This window comes from Cyprinus carpio, chromosome A8, assembly GCF_018340385.1.
Source record: "Cyprinus carpio isolate SPL01 chromosome A8, ASM1834038v1, whole genome shotgun sequence".
NCBI lineage: Eukaryota > Metazoa > Chordata > Actinopteri > Cypriniformes > Cyprinidae > Cyprinus > Cyprinus carpio.
Window position 1 is genome coordinate 22303339 of NC_056579.1, and position 25465 is coordinate 22328803.

At 38.5% G+C, this 25465-nt stretch overlaps 1 protein-coding gene across 3 annotated transcripts in view; it reads right to left on the bottom strand.

Moving 5' to 3' along the window:
• LOC109070649 (glutamine--fructose-6-phosphate aminotransferase [isomerizing] 1-like) overlaps positions 1-22864 on the bottom strand; it is a 31652-nt gene extending 8788 nt beyond the window's left edge. For all 3 annotated transcript variants that reach the window (XM_042762804.1, XM_042762803.1, XM_042762802.1), the window contains exons 1-13: positions 22735-22864; positions 19483-19698; positions 19128-19253; positions 18965-19023; positions 18756-18890; positions 18612-18673; positions 16873-16952; positions 16295-16403; positions 15977-16140; positions 14347-14442; positions 10178-10275; positions 9207-9327; positions 8948-9105 (exon numbers count right to left, since the gene is read on the bottom strand). In XM_042762804.1, coding sequence (XP_042618738.1) covers positions 8948-9105; positions 9207-9327; positions 10178-10275; positions 14347-14442; positions 15977-16140; positions 16295-16403; positions 16873-16952; positions 18612-18673; positions 18756-18890; positions 18965-19023; positions 19128-19253; positions 19483-19698; positions 22735-22741 — 1431 coding nt within the window. In that variant the 5' untranslated portion in view covers positions 22742-22864. The remainder of the gene's footprint in view (positions 1-8947; positions 9106-9206; positions 9328-10177; positions 10276-14346; positions 14443-15976; positions 16141-16294; positions 16404-16872; positions 16953-18611; positions 18674-18755; positions 18891-18964; positions 19024-19127; positions 19254-19482; positions 19699-22734) is intronic.
• Between the last annotated feature and the right edge of the window lie 2601 nt (positions 22865-25465).

Here is a 25465-nt window from a genome sequence, read left to right on the forward strand (position 1 = left end):
AGCCAATGGTCCATGGGCGTGACGTCTGAGACTGAGACTAGATTGGCAGATATTTGGATTTGGTTTGAATGTTTGACCTTACCATCTAGTGGCCACAATGCTAAAATGTGATTGCCACCACAAATCCAGCTAATAAATTTATCAGTCTAATGTATCCAAGCCTCGGGCCCATGTACATCCCTTAAACATAGGATGTTTTGAAAACATGTGGTTGAAAGAGTGAAAAAAAATTAACTGGCGTCTGCATGACGCTCTCATTTCTCAGTCAGCAGAGAGTTCCAGTTTTGCAGTTGCAATCCAAATTATTACAGCTGCAATCTGGAAACCCAGGAGCGCAAAACACTCCAAGTAGTTGTGGGTGTGGGTTTAGAGGTTCCCCCGAGGGACTGCTCTGGTGCTGTGCAGACATGGGTGGATAAAGAGCAACAGCCTGCATCTGTGGAGCAATCCAGCGATTCTCAAAAATTCTGATATTTTAAAAATGTGGTTTAAGGGAATTTATACAGCAGGCAAGAAGACAAGATAACCTTAAATTGAGGGTGCATGATCTTACCTGTTTATTCATTCTAAAAACACCCAAAAAACAAAGTGCTGTGAGGACACTTATTGCCCGATCTGGAAAAACAAGAGTTGGGAACTAAAAAGTGGGAGGATAAAAGAAGAAAGGATTGATGATTTTCTGCTTTTATTGATGGATAGATGAGAAAGTCAGAGTGTCATTCTCTTTGTGATGAGAGTTCCAGTTGGAGAAACAGCTTTCAGAATGACCATCCCTCCAAAGGGTATTCATCTGACACTCTTGAGAAATCATTATGATCACAATGCACCACAGGAAACAGGCCACCATTTTATAGTGCCAAATTCATGTTCATGAATTTTGAAAAACAAGTTAATAGAGTAATGCAACAATCTTAATTCATCGCCACACAACCAGGGCCACTGGAATCAATGGCATCATAAAAAACAGTGAGAACCTGGGTGCCTTACTCAAGGACACAAAGGCGAAGGCTCATGGCTCACTTTGGGAGGTCCTGAATCATCAACCTTCTGATTACTAGGTTTTAACCATAACAGTGCTTGAATTTCGGCACGGGATTGCGCATAATTCTGCTGATTCCCACAGTTTCCATGCTTGTAACGTGGGAAATTTCCACAAATATTTCAACAAAAAAGATGCTGGCGACAAATGATGGAATGTATAATTTGCACGTTCTTTTGAGTCTTACAATTTTAAACATTCAAGTGCTCTGTGACTGTGAGATCCTTTCTGTGAGCCATCTCACACCCAAAGCGCGCGCACATAGAGACGCATCTGAGAGAGTGTCAAAGTGACCGTCTTGATGAGTATTCATGTAAACAGTTGACACTACAACATTGTCAGTATACAAGTTAATGTAAACAGTTGACAAACTAAACTTATGTGTAACACTTAGATCTGTGCATGAGGTCTTAAAGAGACAGCAACTTAGGGGTGTGCCGGTACGAGTATCGGTACCAAACGGTTCACGGGGCAAATTCCAAATGGAAGTGAGCATTCCTATCCCCTTGGAGCGGGGACTTTTGAGTAAGCAGGGCACCTGCGTGCCATAATGCAGTCATTTGGAATGCACTGGGCAAAAGAAGCAACTAATTTTCTCATTATCTTCAGCTGCCATGTTCCCGTGACAACGCAGCAAGGTGTTCATCAGCAGATTCACTGATGGACAACGGCATAAGAAATATATATATTTTAAAAAGTTTTATATATATATATTAGTTTTTATATATTATATAGCATATTTTAAAAACTTTTACGACTTTTCACTATTCTTTGGACTCGAGTCCGACTCGAGACTCCATTCTCTGGACTCGTGACTTGACTTGGACTCGCGGACTGATGACTCGTACTTGGACTCGGACTCGAGGATATATAAAATCGGACTTGAGCATTCATCACATTGTTTTTGACTAAATATGTTATACAAAAAATGATATAAGGTGTTACACTTTTCCTGTTTCGTGCCCAAGACCGGCCGGGATCTATTTTTTCCCCTCACAGACACTGCTACCGCTCGCTCTCTTTGCTTGACAACACACTCACTGACGTCACTCACTTTACGCTCGTGCATGTCAGATCAGATTACATGATCTTTTTTGCCTGTTGCGATAGTCACTGTGTCAGATGGATGACGCAATTTTGACTCCTAAAATCCTGTGGTGTCGTGAACAAGAAACATGTCAGACTAACGTTACACGTTGCTTTCTGACCAGTCGCGTGCCGTCACACACACACACACACACACACACACACATTCACTTGAACACATACAAATGCACTCACGCTAAATCACTTGGTCACTCACACACAAACGCTCTCTCTCTCTCACACTCTCTCTCTCTCTCTCTTGGCATATCGTATTGATTTTTACGTTTTAAGTATCTTTAAAATACAGTGTCCTATAAAATGCACGTTTCTTTTTTTCGCTGAGTGTATTTCTGTAATACAGTGTTAAAGGATTAGTTCACACAAAAATGAAAATTTCCTAATCATTTACTCATCCCAATGCCATCCAGGATATCCATGGCTTTTTTTCTTCAGTGGAAAATAAATTATGTTTTTTAAGGAAAACATTTCAGGATGTTTTCTTCATATAATGGACTTCAATGCCTACCAACTCAATACATTTTATCAGTTCTTTGAAGGTCCCAGAGTGGAGACATGTAGGCACTGGGAGCTCGAGACTCGACTCGGACTCGAACACTGGTAATGGTGACTCGACTTGGACTCGACTCGGACTCTTCTTTGGTGACTCGGACTTGGACTCGGACTCGAACACTGGGACTCGAGACTCGACTCGGACTCGACAGTTGGTGACTCGACTACAACACTGCTAACAACAATAAAAAGACATTTATGACAGTAAAACAGCGATATCTGCTGATGGACACTGTGCTGCGTTATCACAGGATCATGCCAGCTAAAGATAATTCCACCCCATTCTCCAAAACTAAATTCAGGCACTGCCGTAATCAGGTGACTGTATGTTTGTCACATCAACAGGAATTCAAACTGTAATATGATGTACATTTTGTGACTAGGGATGCAACGATTCACTCAACTCGCAATGTGATATGATTCACCAAATTGAGATCACTATAAAATTTTCTCATGATTTTTTTAACAAAATGAGAACTGGAATGATCCTTTTATTATTTATCAGACAAAATGCTGCAGATTTCTTTGCGAAATTTAAATTTATCACAAAATTAAATAAAGGAAATCTCTTCATATTAACAAACGAAGGTCCTCTTTCCATTCAAAATTAGAGGAAACCACTGCATTTTTATCATGATCCAAACAAAGATGCTGCATAAATGTAGCATGAACAGTTTTGATTTAAATTAGAATTACAAACTAAACAAAATCAGCAAACGGGCTGCATGAGAAAGCAAATCCCCTCTCTGACAGCAGGTGGCGCTCATGGAACAGCAGCGATACAGCATTTCCTTGGTTACCGCTGTAAACAAATCAACTCTGCACTTATAATCACTACTTTAATGCATTATACAGAGGCAATATATAAAGAAAATACAAATCAAAAGTTTTCTGAAGACAGTCAGTTCCCTTCAGAGATACATTCCTATAAACCCCCACCCCAATTGTATCATGATTCATTTTAACATCTCAACCAACTTGAATCGTCACACAATTTTTACATTTTCAATTGGCTGTGCATTGTTACATCCTTATATGTGTCACATTGGGAACTGCTTAGACTGATCATTCATCCAGGGTTTTCACTGCCTTGGCCTGAGATGCTGGGATCGGCTCCAGCATTCACCTACACCCATATAGGAGAAGCGGTTTTGAGGATGGAAAATAATGGATGGACAGAATTGTTTGGATCTTCAAAAGTGGGCAATCATGCCAGAATGGAGCCAGACCTGAATGAGATTTTGCAGTTGACTGTGGAGGATGACGAAATACTACCATTTTCTTTCAGGGTTTTTCCTACATTGAAAATTTTTTGGCGGCCGCCAAAACGATTTTTTGTGTCCCGCCAAAGCCTTATTTGATGTGTAATTGTGTTTTGTGAGTGAAGCAGTCTACAGACGGAGTGACGGAGAGAACGAGCACAGCGCTCCTCCCCCGCGCGCGCAGTGTACGTCTTCAGTTCTGTCTTTACTCTCTCACTCGCGTCAAAATCAACTGATCCTAAAGGTCGGAAGACCGAATCCATGTTTCACGTGGTGCATTCGGAGAATATTTTTGCTGAATTACCGCTGGGTGTGAATTGCAGTCAAAAAAAAAGTTGCTTTATCTTCTCTTACAACTTGTGACAAGCATTCCGCACATGCAGCTGACATAACTTTAAATAAACGCAAAAAAGTGTTTTGTGTGTGTGTGTGTGTGTGTGTGTGTGTGTTTGTTGACAAATCTTTCGCGATGTCCTAACAGCCAGGATTCCCACACAACACGTCCGCTAAAGTCCGATTCGCGACCTAATGACTCCTTTGAGCGATTCATTATAATGAATGGTTAAAGCAGTTGGTCTGCCCGTCAGTGTCTGAATCGATGTATAACAAATCATTACTTCTTAGAAGAACATACACATCTGAAATGAGAAAGTAAGTGTGCTTACCCCATTTAGCAAGAGTGTTTAGTAAAATTTAGCTTTAATAATCCACAGTATGTATAGGCCTATGACAATGTGTAGTAAATTACCTATAAAATCATTTAAAGTTAGACTGGAGTGAGATGAAACTAGATCAAAGCACAAAGCAAGCTGTTGCTAGCAAGCTGCTAATTGTATTAAGTTTTATATGGTAAAAAATTACACTATTACACCTTTTAACGCTACGTTTTTAATGCTACTTTTAATTAATATGATTATACTAAAATAATTATCAGGTCTATCAAAAAAGGATTTTATCTTTCAAAACTATGAAAGCCAGTCTTGGAAAAATCACAGCTTTTTTTGCAAAGATGGCAAGAAAGGATGACAGTGAGAGTGACAGGTAATATCTGTGTCTGATAATTGCATAATTGTAAATAGATAAATTGTGATATCTTTGACATTTAAAATATACTTTGGTATTGATGATGTTTACATGTAAAATAAGTTGGAATCGCTTTCTTTTACTATCTTGCCTGACAGTGATAATTTTTTCATGAATAAATAGGATAAGAAAAGAATCACTAACTGTTTCTTTGTATTTATTTTAAATGTAACATTTATTGTCAGTATTGGGCTTGCGGATCATGTGGGTACTAGGGTACTCTTTGCTGTGTGTGGATGACCATGTCGGTCAGCCACCACCGAAGACCAATTTTGACCCAGGAAAAACCCTTTCTTTGGAGTAATATCAAAAGTATAAAGGGTCAATTTTGTTTTCATATAGACTTGAACATGACCTAAATAACAATCCGCTATATCATCTCAGCATAAATTCACTACTTTGTGACTTTAAATACAATATTTTATGGCCCTAACCTTTGCAGTACTAACTATGGTAGAGGGTTTCATTTACAATTATGAACATGGCCATTAACAACCTTTGGGAGTTTATTCAATCACAACTGCGTCATAATTATTCTTGAATACAGGACCAAATAAACCACCGATCTAATGAGTGTCTGATTCTCAACTGTAGAGTCCGGCATCTCATCTGAAACCTGGAAGACATCCGAGGGAGACTGTCATTTATCATTTAAACTCACTGAAAATGGCCTGCCCAATTGCTTCAAGAGCTAAAGAAATTGGGACTAAAATACCAGTGCAGAATTTTGGCAGATATCCTGGCACCTCACTGTAATCTGATATTTATGTCGGCAATTACATCACCTCAGTCAGCCTGCAGGAATCCATGTTTCTATCGTAATAAAGCCCTGTCAGAAATCAACTGGAGCTCTCATGTCTTTTTTGCATGACACGTTAACAGTGAGAAATGCCATTTTTCCACTTAAGACGGGTGAAAAAGTAGGGCTTAGAGAAAGGCTGGACCAGCAAGAGTATGAAAAGTGCAATCTACTTTGTGGTAATTTTTCTTCTCTCAGCATTAACATCTTTCATCCAGCCAAATCCAGCTGCTCCTTAAACTCACGATTCCAAGAACTGTTTTTTCTTTGCACATTTTTGTTATGACTTCATTAAACTTGTATGTGGTGTTCAAATCTGGAACAGTGGTTGAAACCCATGCTCCAGACCTTCTGAGCTGTGGTGCTCATGTGGGAGATACAAGTTTGAATCTGGCACATGGCTTGCCATGGAACAGTGTAGAGCCCTGCATGGGACTGTTTTCCTAATCCCGCTCCCGCTGAATTTCTGATCATTACCGTGCCGCTCACGCAACGTGTGTGTTCTGCTCCTGCCAGCTCCAGCATAATCTTGTCAGTTATCTCTCCTTACTCTCGACACACAGTCTGACTCCAACAGCTCATGTTGGATGCAGGCTTACAAGTCAGCCTTTTTTCCATAGAATTGGGCCACATTTATAATGTTACCGTGGCTTGATTTACCCCATGGGTTAAAGGTTTGAAATACTGCATAAGTTACATTTGACTAAAATGCTTGTACTGAAATATAAAAACTGTGCTAAATGTTAAGTTTGGTGAAGGAGGTCCACAGGTAGGACACCTTAGCTGTGTTTATGATCAATGTGCATAACAGTGGCTGTGAAATATGTGTTTTAGGTTATTTTGTTTATTTTGATATTTGGAATATGGTCATTGCTGGGCTTTGGGCTGTTTTTGAGTGGCCATTGGGCTAGTTTTATCATGCAGACACTGCAACACTGGCTGCATGGAACAGAGCAGAAGCTTTCAGTTTAGAATTGTAGACCAAACACTGTGTAACACCGACTACCGTAGCAAGCCTAGTGTTTATGCATCTCCATCATTCTTGTTATGTGCCAAATTGCGGTATGGCGGGACCTGTGCTATATTTTTTTGACCACCCACTCCCGCCCACAGTAAAGGTAAAACCGCCTGCTCCCCCAAAATTTGCGTTGGGTTCTGTGGGACCCCAATCCCAATACAGCCCTCTAGAACAGTGGTTCAAGATGGTATGGGACACGTCTCAATCAGGCCTGTTGCAATAATCAATATAACAACTTGTCGCACAATATATGTACATGACCTCAATCATATTTTGGTGGTGCAATATATTGCCCATTATATTTAAATAAAAATTAATGTCACCATGTTTTTTGCATTCCACTAGGCCCTGTGTCTTTTGCAGCTTCTCGTACATAACGTGGTGTAATTGGTGCTAGTTCAAAAAATGCTTCTACAAAAAAAGCTTCATCTGCAGATATGGCCTTGTTTAGGGATCTGTGCCTTTGTCATGTGAGTGTACACCACTCAGAGGACACATCACCAAACTGTTTTAATATGTAAAGCATTTTAACTAATGAAAGAAAAAAAAAATTTTTTTTGATCATTTATTCACTTAGTAGTATAATGGACAACCAAGCTCCCATGTCTGGTTGCTCTAGTACAACTTTAGCATATTGAACATGTTTTTAAGTGGGTAGATTAATGATGGATATCTCTTGAAAAGGGCCCCTGGCTCTGGGATTGCTGTGGGTTATAGGCCAATTCAAAGCACATAATAAGGGCTACCAAGTGGGCCATTCACTTGGAAATACACAGTAAATGGTGAAAAGAATCTTTTGTACTGAGCATTGGTGGAAATGAGTTGAAGAATGGTGCGAATTACAAGGGGGTTTGCAGGGGGGTCTGACACCTAATTAAGGCTTGAACTTCCCAATGTCAAGCGTCTTAAATTGTACGTTAACAGTTTTAACTGTGTAACCAAAAAAAAGGTAGATTACAAGTAAGTCCGAGAGTGTAATTATTTTAGAACAGACTAGTCATTCGCCTTCAGTAGTAACCATAGCAACTGTGGGCTGCTTGAGCATTAGTATCAATATCAGACCAAAACTAGAACTGTCATTATTTATAACTATAATTTAAATTTACTAATGCTGCGTTCACACCAAACGCGAATAGAGCATCAAATTCGCGTCTACCGCGTCTAGTTTGCCGCTTGAACACTTTGAATGCATTCGCGCGTAGAAAGCAAGAGTTTGAAGTGAAATTGACGCGCGTCCTAGGCGAAATCCACTTCTTGTGGGGGGGTAAGTGCTAGGCGGTTGTCTGTTTGCAAGATGGCTGATGTTGATCGAGCATTCGAGGCTTTTCCACTTTTTCCTGCACACGTCCTCTGAATAAACACATTATCTTGTTTGCGAAAAGTAGCTATATTAGGGGGAAAATAGTTGTAAAAAACGGCGGGAAGGCCGCGGGTCGATAAACATGTACGTAACTCAAAAGTTAAATGTGTATTTACAACACACTCTTCCAAGCGAGGTCCTTTTTATTCCTGTCTCTATAGAAATATGAACTTGTGTCATATAGCTCCGGGTGACTGCTCACTGACTATATCAATCGTTCCTCCATGTTGAATGAGTGACTCCTGAGCAGGCTCCTGATTGGTTAACGCGGCGCGAATTGATGCCAAAGTTCAAAATTTTCAACTCGTGCGTCAGACGCAAATTCGCGTCAAACGCATAAATGCACAAAAAGCACATTCGTGCGTAATGTGCGTATCGCGCCAGACGCTGAATTCGCGTCATTTGCGCGAACTAGACGTCTACCGCGCCGTGAGACCTCCAGACGCACGTAAACGCGTCTTTACATTGACTTAACATTGAAATCATTCGCGCCAGACGCTCTATTCGCGTCTGGTGTTAACAGCATAAGGCTGTAAAATTGGTTAAAATCAGATCAATATGCATAATATGCAGATTTTTTTTGTTTTTAATTACACTAAATGAACAATTTGACCGTTTTTATACTTAAAATGTTTTAAGACGGTTGCTGTTTTTGGCCCCCTTTTTTGCCTCAGCTGATGGCAATAAAATAATTTGATAAATTAAGAAACAAACAAAAAACCAAACCCACCTTGGTGCTAGCCACACCAATCTCTGGGCCGGCATTGATGTGAACGCCACAGTCTGTTTCTCTGGAGATGGAGCTGCCCACAGTGTTGGTGATGCCCACCGTTAGGGCACCTCTCTCCTTACAGTAGCGCAGAGCCAACAGGCTGTCTGCTGTCTCTCCTGAACACACACACACACACACACACACACACACGAGTTCAGACAACTGTCCTCTCTCAAAAAACATATTATATAACACACACACAGGCACACAAGCCAACCTGACTGGCTGATGAAAAAGCACACGTCATCTCGGAAGACAGGAGTGTTTCGATCCAGGAAATCACTCGCCAGCTCCACCATGACAGGAAGTTCAGTCAGTTCTTCCAGTACTTGACGAGTCTAAGCGAGTCACAGAACCAGCATGAATAAGACAAGATGCAATAACATATGATAAAGTGATAAAGACATTATTACTGTTGTAATTTTTTTTTTAAGTTTTAAGCTCTGAAATTTACAGTACGTTTTCACAACACAGTAAACTCCAGTATCAAAAGATCGAGGAAAAAAACAGATTTTCCTTACATGACCCCTTAAATGCTGAATTTAAACTTGTACACGTCTGTGGCCCCCTTCACACCTGACATTAACATGCTTTCATATCCAGACAATCTTCAGCTGTATTGCATTTACACCTTGGATTCCAAGTCTCCAATGTACTCATTTTCAAAATGCTGTCTGTCATATGACAGATAATAAATAAGATATCTAGTCTATTGCATTTCCCTACTCGGAAATTGCCTTATGTGAGACATGAGTGAAGATTCAACACAAGACTGACTGCATCGCACAGAAAATACTTGTTTTTGTGGGGCTTGTGGAATTAAATATTTATCAGATATTTCCACTTTGCCTGTCTATTACTAGTAACAGAAAGGTAAACACTATCAATATGTTTTCATTAACTGTTTACTTTTAATTTAACGCTGCATTTTTACTTTGACAAATTATTTATTAGCCAAAAATGTTAAACAGAAATCTACTGAGAACGGAGAATGGGAGCTCCGATGCATCTGTGGAAAAACTCTGATACTTAAGAAATAAATAATAATATATTGATATATCGGCCTTGGTTATATATTGGCCAACCACTAATTACTTTGAGAACTAAATTTTCAAATCTAATACTATATGCCATACTAATGCCAGGTGTGAGGTGGGCCTATGTGGGTTTGTTTAATGATGTACATACTGCAACCCCAGCATGGTAACTGGTCCCACAGGCAATCAAGATGAGCCTCCGACATCTCTGGATCTCTTTAATGTGGTCTTTCAATCCTCCCAAGATCACTGCAAACACACACGTGTTAAGAAAGTTAAGAATATCCAGTATACAAGTAGAAGATCAGATATTCCCAGTAAGTTCTGTTTCACAATTCACTATAAAATTGTAAAGGGAGCAGATTATCCAGGAACTTGCTACAGGGATCGACAATAAGGACTGCCCGATGGCTGCTGCATCGCCATGAATGTTTATCATTTGCATGTGTTTTTTTTAAGGGTCATGAAACCCCAGACTACTTTTTCTGAGATTTTAGCAGAGGTGTTTGTGTTGCACATCATAGAAGACAATGTTAGCATTCAATAGTTCTAACTGTTGGAGAAAACTGGTTAATTTTAAGCTTTTTTGCACTATTTTCATCTTCCGGGTTTAAAATCTACATCGTGTTGATGTCACAATTTGTGACGTGGCAATGGACTATAGTACATCAATGACTCGTCGGTGACTATATAATTATTCATGAGACTGTGTGTTCTTATCCAATGAGAAGATGCTTCGTTTAATTATTCACAACAGCATGTGTTGATTTGTTATGACAGACGCTTCAGACTGCGAGGCCGCGTACATTAACTGAGAGAAACGTTCATGGATGAAAGGAGAGAGTTTGTTTTTGTTTTGTAATAAGAGTTCCGCACAAACGTTTCAATCACTTGGTGAGTGTTACCGTTTTTACAGCTCTGTGACACAACCCGCCAAAAGGCTGCAGAATAAGCCTAAAGTTATCAGAGGTGTAACAGCGCGTTCATATATATATGTCTTTGATGCAGAGTGCAAATGGCTGTGAATTTAGGCCATGTCCACACTAATACGTTAATCTTTTTCTCTCCGTTTTGGTTCCGTTCAGTCTGAGCTGAGGCGTTTTTTTTTTAGGAAAAGTTGGAAAACTGAGTTTTGAAAATGCTCTCCAAAGTGGCTAAATTTTAAACGCCGTTTTCGCGTTGTAGTGTGGACTGTGAAAACGGAGGCTTTTGATAACGATGATGCAAGTTTAGTCATGTGACGCATATTATACCAATAGATATCCGTGTTTATACTGGTATTGTGCACGTTATGTGCTATGCACTTTCACACTATTGCTATAGATGTGTTACTTTGTACACTCTCTTTATATCACAGTCCTGCAAAGATGAAAGCAAATTTACTCGCGATCACAAGTTGTGTTATAGAATCATGAGTGTGCGCGACCTGGACGTGTCAATGAATGTTGATTTATTTTCGTAAATAAAATATATAAAATTTCCTGTCAGAAATACTGCATGAAAACGTTTCATGTCTGTTCCATGTGTATAATCTGCAGTGAACTTTTTTGAGCATGTGCAGAAAGCGAATTTAACTTTTTGTGATGTTTCTGTGTGGATAAGACACTTTTGGAAAACGCTTGAGAACGCTAGTGTGGACGGAGAGTGTTTTAAAACGAAAACGCCATTTTCAAATGTATCCGGATTAATGTAGATGTAGTCTTATTTGCGTTTTTAACTCGATGGTAGCGAAATGAAACCATCTGAACGCAAAGCTGTCTGTGTTGTCTTACCCCCCTCTTCCCCCTCTGCTCCCCTGTGCACCACGCCTATTTTTTAAATCTGTGGTGAGAGCTAACCAGTGCTGAAACAGGGGGTTTCGTGACTCTTTAAGCCAGGGGTCGGCAACCTTTTCGGTATGACGTGCCATTTTTTATTTTCAAAAGTTTCTTGAATAACAGATATACAGTGTGACCGTACTGAACACCACTGTAACCGTTCAGTTTAATCACCATTCTATATTAATGTTCTACTTTAATTGATGTGCGTGCACACACACACACACACAGACACACACACACACACACACACACACACACACACACACACACACACTAGCAATTAGAGATCTGAAATTGTGCTTTGCAAAAAGTTACATTCAGAAGCTCATAAACTTGCTGTCAGCGCTGCCACATGACTTATTAATCGATACTGAATCGCTACATATTTCTCAGCTACGAGGGGTGTAAATTCACTGTTTTTTTTGAGTAACTAAACTCAGCTTCATTGTTTGTAGAGAGAGACACAGACAGACAATTTACACCTCTCTCTCTCTCTCTCTCTCTCTCTCTCTTTCTCAAAATGGCCATACAGTAGTTTGCATCACTGGACATGGCTGTCAGTTATTTAATGTTAAACTGACGCTTCGCGCTCTGCTTCTGTCAACAGTAAGCCACGCCCACTTTGATTTGATTGGCCATCTGAGTCATTTTGACATTGACGAGAGCTGTTAGACCGCTGAGGCTTTGATCTGAAGTGCCTAGTATGTGCAGCGGTCACGCGCGCATCCGTAGACTAGCACAACTTAGTTATCACTATTGGATTCACACTATAGGTAATTATAGGCTGTGTGACTATGAGAAGTTATTACCTCAAAACGTACGTCAGTATGCAGTTTTCCCTATTGCCCGTGTGCTAGCGATTATCCTTCTGCGTGCCACTGTTGGCACGCATGCCGTAGGTTGCTGACCCCTGCTTTAAGCCTTGCTAATTAAAAAAATTCAAGCAATTTTAAATATTTCAAGCAAGACGTGAAAGACAACTCCATTCAGTACTCATGCGCACTCACTCCTGTGCTTGTGAACAGACAAATATGTCAAAATACTCATCTTGGTGAGTAACTGTAGCTTTAACAATTATTAATCAATAATTCATTTATACTAATTAATCTATACTATATTAATCGATATTTAATTGTGTGTCATTTTTTGTTTTATTTCATCTGATCTCCATTCCGGGCTTGCACACAAACTGCATTGCAATCATTTTCCAAAATGTCATTTGTGTGGAAATATAACAAAGTCTGTAAACGGCCGTTAGCAGAGGCCAGAAAGACTGATGACGAAAACAAAGAGGAGAAAATACTGCAGCAGGCAGAGCAAACTCACTGTTCACGATGTGTGAAATATAAGAAGGAAATCCTATTGAATTGGTGGCAGGGGTTTATAGGAATGCATTTCTGAGGGGAACTGGCTGTCTTCAGGAAAGTTTACAAAGCACTTTCTTTTCATCTTGCATCTGTAATGCATATTGAAGTAGCATTTAGAAGCACAGCACTACTGTGTTTTCAGCGGTAACCAAGGAAACGCTGTATCGCTGCTGTTCCAGAAGCGCCACCTGCTGTCAGAGAGTGAATCTGCATCTCATTCAGTCCATCTGATGTTTCCATTTCATTCAGATGTTTTATATTGAATCATTTCACAAAGCTAAAGTCAGACCATTCTGTTTTTGCTTCAGAGTTTCAAATTATACAAATTAATTTGAATCAAAAACAGTACGTTACATGTGTATAGCATCCGTGCCTAAAATACAGTGGTTGCCTGTAATTTCAAAAGGCTACAGATATTTTAATTCTTTATTGTTTCTAGTTAAAAGTAAATAAATAAATAAATACATATATATAAAAAAAAAAACAATCAGGCAATTTGCTTTACAAAAAAAAAAAAAAAGCAATCGAATCAGCCATAAAAAAAATCAAGTTCGGTGCATCACAGAGTGAAGAACATTCAGTGTTATTTTACATGTGATTATGCAGTTTCTGTACCCGAACACCTACAAACACGGTTTAATTTGTATCTTTGTTCTATATATTTATTTGTATCATTGTTTGTAATTGCTTCATTTGTTCTTATTTACTGACTATTCACTTGTCTTTATGTTTAAACTTTATATTTGTTAGGCTGGTAGTTTTTGCTGTGGTATCAAAATTGGAATCTAGAATTGTAAAATTTAATTGCTATCTAAAATATTGGTGTCATTTAAGCTTATTTATAAGAATAAAAGACATTGCAAGCATTGCTAAGGATTCTCCTGAAATCTGATACATAGCTAATGAGTACAGTTTTACGGACAATGATGCAGTTGATGGACCATTCAGTTCTACCGAAGTCAACACTTACAGTAAGTGTAAGGATCAGTTAGTACATGTTTGCAAAGACACATACTGTTCCCATTAATCCCATTAAACCAGTGTAACAACATGTCTAAATTCACAAGAATGTTGAATTCCCCAGAAGCTTTACTTGTGTCTGATCTGGAAATGACTCACAGATCTGGCCTCACCTGTGTTGTTCTCAAAGTTCACTCTTCCTCGCATGGTGTTGACCACAGACTCAGGCTGCTCAAAGATCTCCTTCTGCATGAAGGAGCTGAAGTTTCCTGATTTTAAAGAAGAACAAGAGTGAAGTCAGTAAATGCTAAAATACATTAGAAATTTGTGGTGAAGCACGAAAGGGAGCTTTTAGGTGATAAGCATCACAAAAGCACTGCATTCTGTTGAGTTGAGCAAATTATAATGTCATATTTTTGAGGAAATGTCATCTGGAAGTGCTCTTGTCTTAAAGGGCATCTGGGAGGTGTCATAAGCTATGACTGAAAAAATATTATCATAAATAGCTGATTACAGACGGTCTGATGGGATTAAGAGATTTCAGCCACTGAGATACACAGCAGGAATGTGAGGATAACTGAGGGAATGCTAAACCCCGAAATTGGGTCATGAGAACTGTATTTTATTTATTTTTTTTCACAATAGGTCAGATGAAATGTAGGGGGCGAGGAGAGATGAGAAAAGGAGTGGATGAAGAGATGGAGGAGGAGCAAAAAAGGAGGAGAAATATAAAGCGGTGTACATCTGAAGCGATGTACTGCTCTCTGGTGGCCAGAAAGCCAGCACACATTTGCCCTCTGACAAAAGTCAGCTCCTCAAGTTCAACAGTACTAGTGACTGCTGGTAGTCTCAGCCATTCACAAAGTGTGTGATTCACACACAGACCCGGAAAGCTCCAATCAGAATGCTTGACTGGAATGCAAGAGATGAAGGTCTCTTCGAACATGCAATATCTCCTTTAAAAAGGACACAGAACAAAAAGCTCCTCCTACAGTTCCTCTACCACTGAAAAGTTACCATCCTGGAAAGGGAGATAAAACAGACCCTCAAAATGGCAGAGAGTAACTAAAATTCCTGATCACACATCAGTTTCACTATTAACTAACTATAAACTATGACTTTTGCCTGAATAAACTCCTTAATAGTTAGGAATGTAGTTGTTGAGTTTAGGTGTGGGGTTGGATTAAGGCATCTAAAATATAGTCTTGCAGAATAAGGCATTAATACCTGCTTTATAAGCACTAATAAACAGCCAATATGCTACTAATATGCATGCTAATAAGCAACTAGTTAGTAGTGAGAACTGATCCCTAAAATAAAGCGTTACCAAATACCTTATGCATAAAAAACGACAAAATGAAATGAGGATTAGTTCATAAATTTTGAAATGTTCATATATTATATATATATTAATGAATTATTAAATGCATGCATTTAATTCGTTGTTAAAAACAACAAATGCACACTGGATATTTGTAGTCCAGCATGTGTATGTTGTATTAATCCCAATTAAATGATTAAATCATTAAAACTATCACCTTTTTTCCGGAGAAGTGATATGAACCTTGCAAACAATGTTTAATCTAAGGACTAACACTAGTCCTTAGATTAAACATTGTTTGCAAGGTTCATATCACTTCTCATAGCAGAGGTTCATCCTCTGAAAGTTCCTCCCTTGAAACTTTGTGTCCAGCCCACTGATAAAAACCAGTATAAACTGCACAGAAGCCAGTCAGTCAGATTGGAACTGGTGATTTCAATCAGCTCTTGCTATTTTTGTGTATGATGTGCATCTGTCCTTACCCTTCATGATCTGCTGCAGCTCCATCTGAAGGGTCTGGATGGCGCGGGCCGGGTGGTCTCCCGCGGTGCGCTTGATCCGGTGGATGGAGAGACACCCGTCACGCACTGCCGCGATATCATCATCCTCGAGGAAGATGACCCGATTGGTGTGCTCGATGACAGCACTGCAGTGACATCAAATAAAGCCATTTATGCACCCATTCTGTTTAAATCCACTCCATTCTTTTTGGGCTTTGCAGCTAACAAATCTGCTGCACGATTTAAAGATAAAACCAACAAAGAAAGCGAATGGATGAGGCGAAACACAAAGGAATAGACCTGGCATCAGATGCAAAGTAGTACTCCACGGCTTTCTGGTCCACAGGAAATAGACACGTGTCCTCGTCCATTCTGGGCAGAGTATTGCAGCTCTTTTTATCTTTACCAGCTATATAAAAGCACAAATAACATTATTAATCATTACAGACCAAATCAGGGTAAATTAACAAAAACTTGCAGTACTTCTTGGTAACTCTAAAGAGAATATATACAAGAATGATATTTATGATGTTAGTAAAAGCCAAAAGGATCATTTGCTATCAGAAGGAGGATGCTGCAAGTAAACTACTTGTATGCATGACAACATTTTTGCCACTACATGAATGCTTATTAATTAACTGGCTATCAATTTTTACTATATTTATGGACTTCTACCTACTTATTTATCAGATTAATTTGAAAGTAGATTAGCTCTACTGTACAGAGATGGGCCAGTGGAGTCTGAGCATGTTGCAGGACAGACTTGAACATGTTTGAGCATTACACTCAATGACTTCACAGCATATTTACAAACATAAACTGCGCTTCATGCAGTGAGAGGTCAGTGTGTGTTATGAAGGAAGTGTGTGTGAACTCACAGGAGCGATACAGGATGGGGATGTGATCTGTGGAAAGCTTGTGGTCACTTCTAACTCCAATCAGTAATGGACCTCCTCTCCTGGATGGATGCAAAGAAATACCCATTTGAGATGTTCACATAAGGCTGATTTGGCGAATCCTTTCAGTTGTACTGTAATACAAATAGTTCAATACAGTGCATTTCAAGGTAATTATTGTCTTAGTTAACACACATTCAGTTCATATGTATATAAAAGATACAGCTGGCTTATGAGAGCTACAGAGAATAAGCACCTGTAATCTAAGTTAAATGTGTTTAAAAGTGATTCAATGACAGCACACTTGGCATTGCCAGAGGATCTTGCTGCATGTTCTCTCAGGCCAGAGGGCAACAAGTGTGTTGTATGTTTGCTGAGGGTGAAGAAAGGCTGTGCAGAAATGCTTAAATGGAAATGGTTTGGGCGTTTTTTCATCCAAAATATCTTAAATTGTGTTCCGAAGACGAAAGGAGCTTTACGGGTTTGGAACGACATGGGGGTAAGTGAATAATGACAACATTTTCATTTTGAGGTGGAGTATCCCTTTAAGAAAGAATTTGTGTGCTTATACATGTATGTTTCATTTAAAAAAAATAATAAATTGAACAATGATGCAATTATTAGTAAATCAGACTTCATTTGCACAAAAAAAAACAAACAAAAAAAAAACAGATCCTATATTTCTCCAACTGCAACAAAACACAGGGAGGAAAACTATTAACCCTCAAGAGGTGTTTACATCACATTTTCCGTGAAATATTCCCATGCATTTTACTTGCTGTGCTTTGAGAATTACATTTTGGTAACATTTACAATTTCAGTTAACATTAGTAAATGTGTAGTAACTAACAATGAGCAATTCATTTGTCACAGTATTTACTTATTAATCTTTCTTAAGATTAGTAGTTCATTATAAGCTCATGTCAGCTCAGGTCCTTTAAATAACAAACAGGCTCTGGCTTCTTTTAAACAGTGGACTAGAGATATGTTCTGGAAAATATAAAACCAAATATAAGATGTTTCAGCTCTAAGTTTGATGTTATGTGGTAACCTTTCATCAGCCTTTAAAGTTATCTTTAAAAAATATAATATTGGTAACACTTTACAATAAGGTTCCTTTAGTTAATGTTAATGTATGAACTAACATGAACAAACAGTGAACAATACATTTATTACAGTATTTATTAATCTTTGTTAAGGAAAATACAGTTATTCATTGTTAGTTCATGTTAATTCACAACTAATCTTAACAAGCACAACTTTTGATTTTAATAATGCATTAGTAAATGTTGAAATTAACATTAAGATTCATAAATGCTGTAGAAGTATTGTTTATTTTTGGTTCATTCATGTTATCTAAAGTAGTTAACTAATGTTAACTAATGAACCTTACTGTAAAGTGTTACCCTAAAGTTTATAAATGGAACAAGCGTCACCTAAATTTTCAAAAATCATAGTATGACTGCAAATGACTTGCTTTTGTTAAACAACCCATCTGGTTTCGTTTATAACGGTCCATAGAGAGCGACTTTAACCTTTTCCGTTCTCCTGGTATCAGGACCTCCTCTAGGGACTTGTGTTTGTGTGTATGACTGCTCGGAAGGTGATGATCGGTTTTCAGAAATCACACCAAACAGAATGAAACTGCTGAACTAAATGAATGCATTAACGCATTTAATTGAGCACATATGTTAACGCTAACGACATAAAGTAGAAGTTACCTGCTGCCCACTGCCTCTCCTGGATAGTGCAAACTTTTGAAGACCAAGACAAAAGCTCCTTCCTAAAGTAGAGAACACGTTTATTGCCACATCATTCGTGACCTTTAGAGTGCCCATCGTCAAGGTGACAGAAAAAGTGTTTACTAGTTGCTGGGTGACTTGTTCCACTAGGGTGGTGAAGGTGATGTCATCGCTCTCCCGGTTATCATACATGTACTTCGCTAGCTTAGCGATGGTCTCCGTGTCTGTCTCAGACTCAAACTCATAGCCTTTACTCTCCTGTGCACATGCAAACAGAAACGGTCAACATATAGACACACGTCTGCTGGATGGATGGGTGATGTTTTACTTGCCAGAAATTTCTTCAGGTCTTTGTAGTTGGTGATGATTCCATTATGGATGACAATAAACTCTGCAAACAAATAAATTGGAATACTTCTATCCAAAATATTCTTTTACGGACAAGAAAATTTGTGCAACTAAATGCGAGTTATGAAAAGCAGGCTGCTAACAGACCGTTGTTCTTGTCAGATCTCTGCGGGTGGCTGTTGACAGGACTGGGGGCGCCATGAGTGGCCCATCGAGTGTGAGCGATCCCCAGATGCACATCAAACTCCACATCAAGATCAACATCCTGCTGCCCTGTGGAACAGATGTTTAAACTGCTAATACCATCACACTTAGAAATACAAATGGAAATACACTTTACACAAGTGCACAAATGCATTTAGCCAAACTATTTCAAGTGTGTGATGTGTCAACTAGTTGCGTTTTGAAGCACATTACTGTGAAGTGAAGTCTAGATTTTATTGCAAGAAGTGTTCTCATACTGGCTTATAGTGTGACCTGTGAAATCACCACCATTACTTACTATGGATTTCCTCATCCAGGGCTTTGACTTTTCCTGTTTGTTTGATCAGCTGGATGCTCTTGGAGTTGGTTTCCCATTCCTTACTGTTCCCTCCATCAATGCCCACACCAGCGGAGTCATAGCCACGGTACTCCAGGCGGTGCAGACCTTTGATAAGGACCTCAAGGATCTCACGCCGAGTGCGGGGCACGTGATAATTCAGATATGCAAAGATTCCTTCCGAGAGAAAAAGAAAGTGTGTTTGTTATTATGGACAGTGCCGTGAAAACTGGTTTATTTGCAAATTCAGCAATTAATTCAAAGACTATGGCTGAATTCCAATTCACACACTATCAGTGCTGTACAAAATACGACATCAGATATAAAATGCCTCAAGGACCTTAAGGTGAGGAACTAATCTAGATAGTGCAAGTAAAGTGGTTTTTGTATCCAAATGCAGTCATGTACAGGTTGAGTAATATGAGTTTTTAAATGGCTGAATGGCTGATACGATAAGACCTATTAAAAAAAAAAAAAAAGGTGACTGATGAACGATGACTCACAGTAGATGTGTCATTTGAAAAAAAAAAAATTGGTAAAAAAAACAAATTATAAATTATCCTAATATTAACCTATGAAACCCAAAAAAGACTGACTTTACTTAAACTACATGCATTTAGGAACTATTTTCTAAATGCATGTTTGTTATCTTATTGCAAATGATTTAACGCATATTCGATTTTTTGACCTTGTAATCTTCATTTGAAATAGAACTCAAAACAACAGATTTCTCTCTTATGATCCACTACAAAATTGCATTCAGATCAACAATTTGGAAAAAAAGTTAGACTTGGATGTATGTCACAATATGTAAGAAAAGATCTGATGCTGCTTCCATTTCTCTAAACGTTCTGAGACTTTGGACAACGAACAAACTCAAGTCAGAGAAACTGGAGCTGAAATTGACATAAAATGTGTTTTACATCAGTATTATTAAAAATATCCAAGTCTAAGTCTCCATCAAGGTTTGATACAAATACAAAACATCAGCATGTACACCTATTCCTTGGAAAACTGCAGCATCTGTAAAAACAGCACAGCAAACAAACGAAAGCTTCACCCTGACGAAGTAGCAGCCAACAAAAGCAAAGAGTGATGTCAGTTCTGATAAGCAAGCGGTCTGCTAAGGCAGACACAACCGGTTTGACATCCTTAAGCAACCACCGAGGTAGGATACGCACTAGAAAGATGCCACTCTACACACACGTTGCAAGAAAGTGGTACTATGGATGCCATTAATAAAATTAAAAAGCCTAATGGAAAGAAACATCCATCTGTGTGGATATACACACAGAGCAGTCAGAACAAAACCAATGAAAGGGAGGAAATCAACTCAGCAAAAACTGTGTGAACAGTGAGATAAGGAAAGTCTAAATAAAGAAAGACTGGTTTAGATGTCTGTATCTTCACAAGAGATAAATGAACTCCAAGTACAGCACTATGGAAGGATAGAAACGTCACAGAGCCGCCATTCAGTGTTCTGGCTGTGGGCACATAGTCGTGTGTGTGTGTGTGTGTGTGTGTGTGTGTGTGTGTGTGTGTGTGTGTGTGTGTGTGTGTTTGTGTGTGTGTGTGTTAGGTAGTCAAACAAGGCTCTGCTTTATTAGGCAGATGACTCTTTAAAATGAAGGAAAGACGGATTCCATCAAAAAAAGACGTCCTTGTACACTACCGTTCAGCAGTTTGGGAGTGGTTTTATTTATTCATGACAGAATTAAGTCTTATGCTCACCAAGACTGAATCTGACAGTAGTGAAAACAGCAATATTAAATAGCTGTTTTCTGGTTTTGATGCATTTTAAAATGTCATTAATTGCTGTGATCAAAGCTGTATTTTCAGCATCATTACTCCAGTCTTCAGTGTCACGCGATCTTCAGAAATCAGTCTGATATGATGATTCGATGCTTAAGAAACATTTCTCATTCTGTTGCAGGTTAACATCTTTCTAGAAACTGTGATTTTGTTTAATAATCTTTGAGGAATAGAAAGGACAAAAGAATATTTATTTGAACTAGAATTTTGTCACATTATAAATTACGGTCACTTTTTTTATAAAGTGACGTGTGGCCAAGTACGGTGACCCATACTCAGAATTTTAACCCGTCCAAGCGCACACATAGTCTTTCCTCTTTTTCTCAGACTCACATAATTAAATAGGATTTTTTCGCTGTACCTTTATTACTTCCACATTCAAAGCATCCACCAAGTATGCAAATCATATATGCATGACCTTTAGCATATGATATGAACTTTTCTTTCCCCAAAAAGAGCAAGGAAACTCAGTTTTCTATTTCTGACCCTGTTAGATCAAATCTAATCCAAAACTCTAGTCTACAGGCCGAAAAGAACAAGCCCTGCCTTTCGTCAAGGTTGTCTGCAAACTCCTGGATGTCTTTTTTATCTTAAGAAGAGGTCATGCAGATTTAGCTTATCAGAAGAAAAGAAGAAAAAATACTTTGGGAAAAGAGCTTCCAGCTGGTCACTCTCTCTCTCTCTCTCTCTCTCTCTCTCTCTCTCTACCACTCACTCTCTCTCACCTCTACCAGTGACAATGGACATCTGAGCCCTTCTCCAGAGTTTTTAAAAGCACAAAGTATCAATCTGAAACTTAAACTGTTGTGTGTTTCTCTTTGACATTTACCACCAAACCAAACCTGAATTCGAGGTGTGGTCATTTGTTAATAAACTTCTGTGACCTGTTCCACTGGAAAAAGTGGTCTGATAATTTTCAGATAATGCAGTGTTTGAGGTTTAATAATTAAACAATGTGGTGACCAATATTTATCTTGTCTGACAAGACGACTCAGTGCGCTTTAATTAAGAAGCATCAAGATTTCGAGCGATGCGTAATCTGTATGGTCTGAATAAAGAATAAAACTAACAAGAACCGCAACGTTAGACCTTTAACTATATATATATAAAAAAGGTCATAACTATCTAGAAGACGTTTTTAGCATCTCAACCGCGGTCGCTGATTCAACTTGACGCCCAGATATCTGTTTATGTTACCCAGAGGCAGGAGACGCACTCCTCTGGTTTAGGACAGTCTCTGTCAGATGCTAAATGCTAGTGGATTTTCTCTCCAACGGCTTTTCTGTCTTAACGTTTCAGTCCGCGTGCCTTTATTCTATGCCGCGTGTAATTTAAACAGACGACACGTATATTATCAGTGTAAATATGAAATAAAATCGTAGTTTTGATGGCCATACTCACCACACATGTCTCCGGTAGTGCTGCCAACAGCGGTTTAGTTCCCCGTTCTGAATCGCTGTCATTTGAAACCCGCCCACAACGCGTGTTATTGGGCGAGACAACAGCCCGCGCCTTGCTCTAGACCACGCTGATTGGCTGAGACGGCTGTCAGTCATTTCGTTACCTGCCAACGGAGTCCGCTCAGACCAGGGGGCAAGGAAGTCGACCGGAAGTTGAAGTCGGCCGCGTGCCGCCATCTTGTAGCAGAACTTCACCTGCTGTTAGCATTCCATTGACTCCCATTCATTTTTGCGTCACTTTGCGAATAACTTTAACATCTGAGGCGTTTAAAGACTCCATTTGTCCATTATTTATTTCTAAAGATACACGACAATGTATAAAGGGCTCCATTACCTTCTATGTTACATTATGGCCCCGTAGAAACAGTTTTTGTAAAAATAGGCTAACGATTGCGTCATAACCACTCGAAACAGTAGAGAATTACCTACAGACTCGCAGGCAATCGGGAGGAGACGTCAAGAGTTTTTTACATTTTAAAATAAATCTACAAATAATTAAAACAGAATACTTACCTCCTGCTCACTTACGCCAAAGAACTCCCCGCTCAAGCTCGCGTCTCTGCAAGATTAACGATGGCAGTTTGCACGCACAGCTACTAGAAGATTTACATCTGTCAGACAGGTTGCTGACGTCAATCAAGCTTAGTTTTTTGAGTCTGCGCGTCAGAAACGGAAGTTCTAAAAATCGCTAAAAACGGCTTTCACTTGTCTCAATTGAGTTCCAATGGGGTCGCTGTGTCCATTTCTTTTACTGTCTATGGCTCAGACGTGGCAGCAGGATGCGAGTCCCCGTGTCGCGGCCGAGTGATGTCAATTGCGTTTTTGTTTATTTATTTATTTTTTGGTGATTTGCTTTTAACAAAACTTAATGAAACATTTCCTGCTCGGGCACTAATGTTTTTACGTTGTGTAAATATATACATTTATTTACTCGCGGAGCTCTGAAGGACAATATTAACGTGAAGGACAGTTCCTGGTTACCGATTTTTATTATTAATGAGATTTTTATTATAATTTTCATATTTGATATGTTAAGTAATTTCATGGTCATATATTTTATGAAAATGATCTCAATATTTTATTGTAATTCACCCTTTTTTTAGCAAGCTTCTAAAAACGCCCCCTGCACGTGTCTTTTGGCTTTTTTTTTTTTTTTTTTTTTTTTTTTTTTTTTAAATAAAGTATGCTAAACATAATAATAACTTTTATGTTGTTGGTAGTATTTTAAAATGAACACTTGCTGGACTGAAGCAACTTGATTATCCATACATAATTTTCTTTCTTTCTTTCTCTTTCTTTCTTTCTTTTAGAAAATTATGCATCAAATATAAAGTGCAAGAAAGGGTATCTACAACAAATTATATTTTCAAACAAATATGCTTTGATATGCTTTGTTCAGCTCTCATTTGACCATGGTTTCTAACTTGTTTTAAAATCTAAATATTAGTGTGGTTGGTTAAATATATATTTGTTGATATGCAGCAAATTAAAAAAGAAATGGTAAAAAATACAATTATAAAAAAAATTGTTATATATATATATATATATATATATATATATATATAAAGGCTGTTAACCAAACATTTCCCTTTATTCATTTACACTGTTATCAAAATGAGGAACCAAGCTGATACTGCGTATGATAACACATATTCTGCAAGATGTCTATGAAAGATCACTTTATCTGAAAAGCATCTGCTGTGTACAAAAATCTGATAGACATCTTTAAGATGTCGGATTTACATGCATTTTAAATCATAAACATCGTAAAGACATCTTCTAAACGTCTATTTGACATCTGATAGACGCATTGCAGATGAGCAAACACTAATAATATGTCTTGCAGATGTAAATGCTTTCAAATGTGTACGTGTGCTATATCAGGGTATTTGTTTCTGAGAGCTCGTTCTGTATCTGCACATGTCCAACAAGCATTCGATTCAAATGAAAAGAGTCGCAGCTTTATTATGATGCAACAGAACAACTGCTGCAAAACATCGAAGGAAACTGCATAGTCAAACTAACTAGCAGTTAATCAAGTGATTATCAGTCTTATTTTTCAGTTCCCAGTTTTTCTGTAACTGACTTTAAAGTTATGGCCAGTCTTGCAGAAAAAAATAAAATAAAATAAAAATAGAGTTTAAGTCTGATTCTGAGTTTGATCTGCAGGCTGTGATCCAGGAGAAAGACGCAATCAGAGGTTAGGAAAAGCTTTAAAGCTTTTACATACTTAACAACCATCCATCTTTCCTAGTGTACATTAAAGTTTTAGTTGGCACAATATAAATTGTATTATTATCTCTTCACATGTAGAGAGCAGAGCTCCACTTCCAGCACTGAGGAAACCTCCTCATCCACAGTTTTTACATTGGTGAACAGATGTCAAATATGTGGAAAGACGGAGACATGCAAAACATTAAGATTATAGGCTGCTTCTGTCTTTGTTTTCCCACTTTCAGTCCATACTCAAACCCAAATGCAGGACATAATACTCTAGTATTTCAGGCAGGGTAGACTGAGTACAGTTGAAACACCTTAAATAACTTGTGAGCACAGGAACCCTGAGGCGTGATTTTTGCTTCACATATTATGTGTGAAATTTGAAAAGTGTGCATCTTTCCACTCTGAAAATATTGGCAATTTTTATTTTTTTTCAATGTAAGATTTTCATT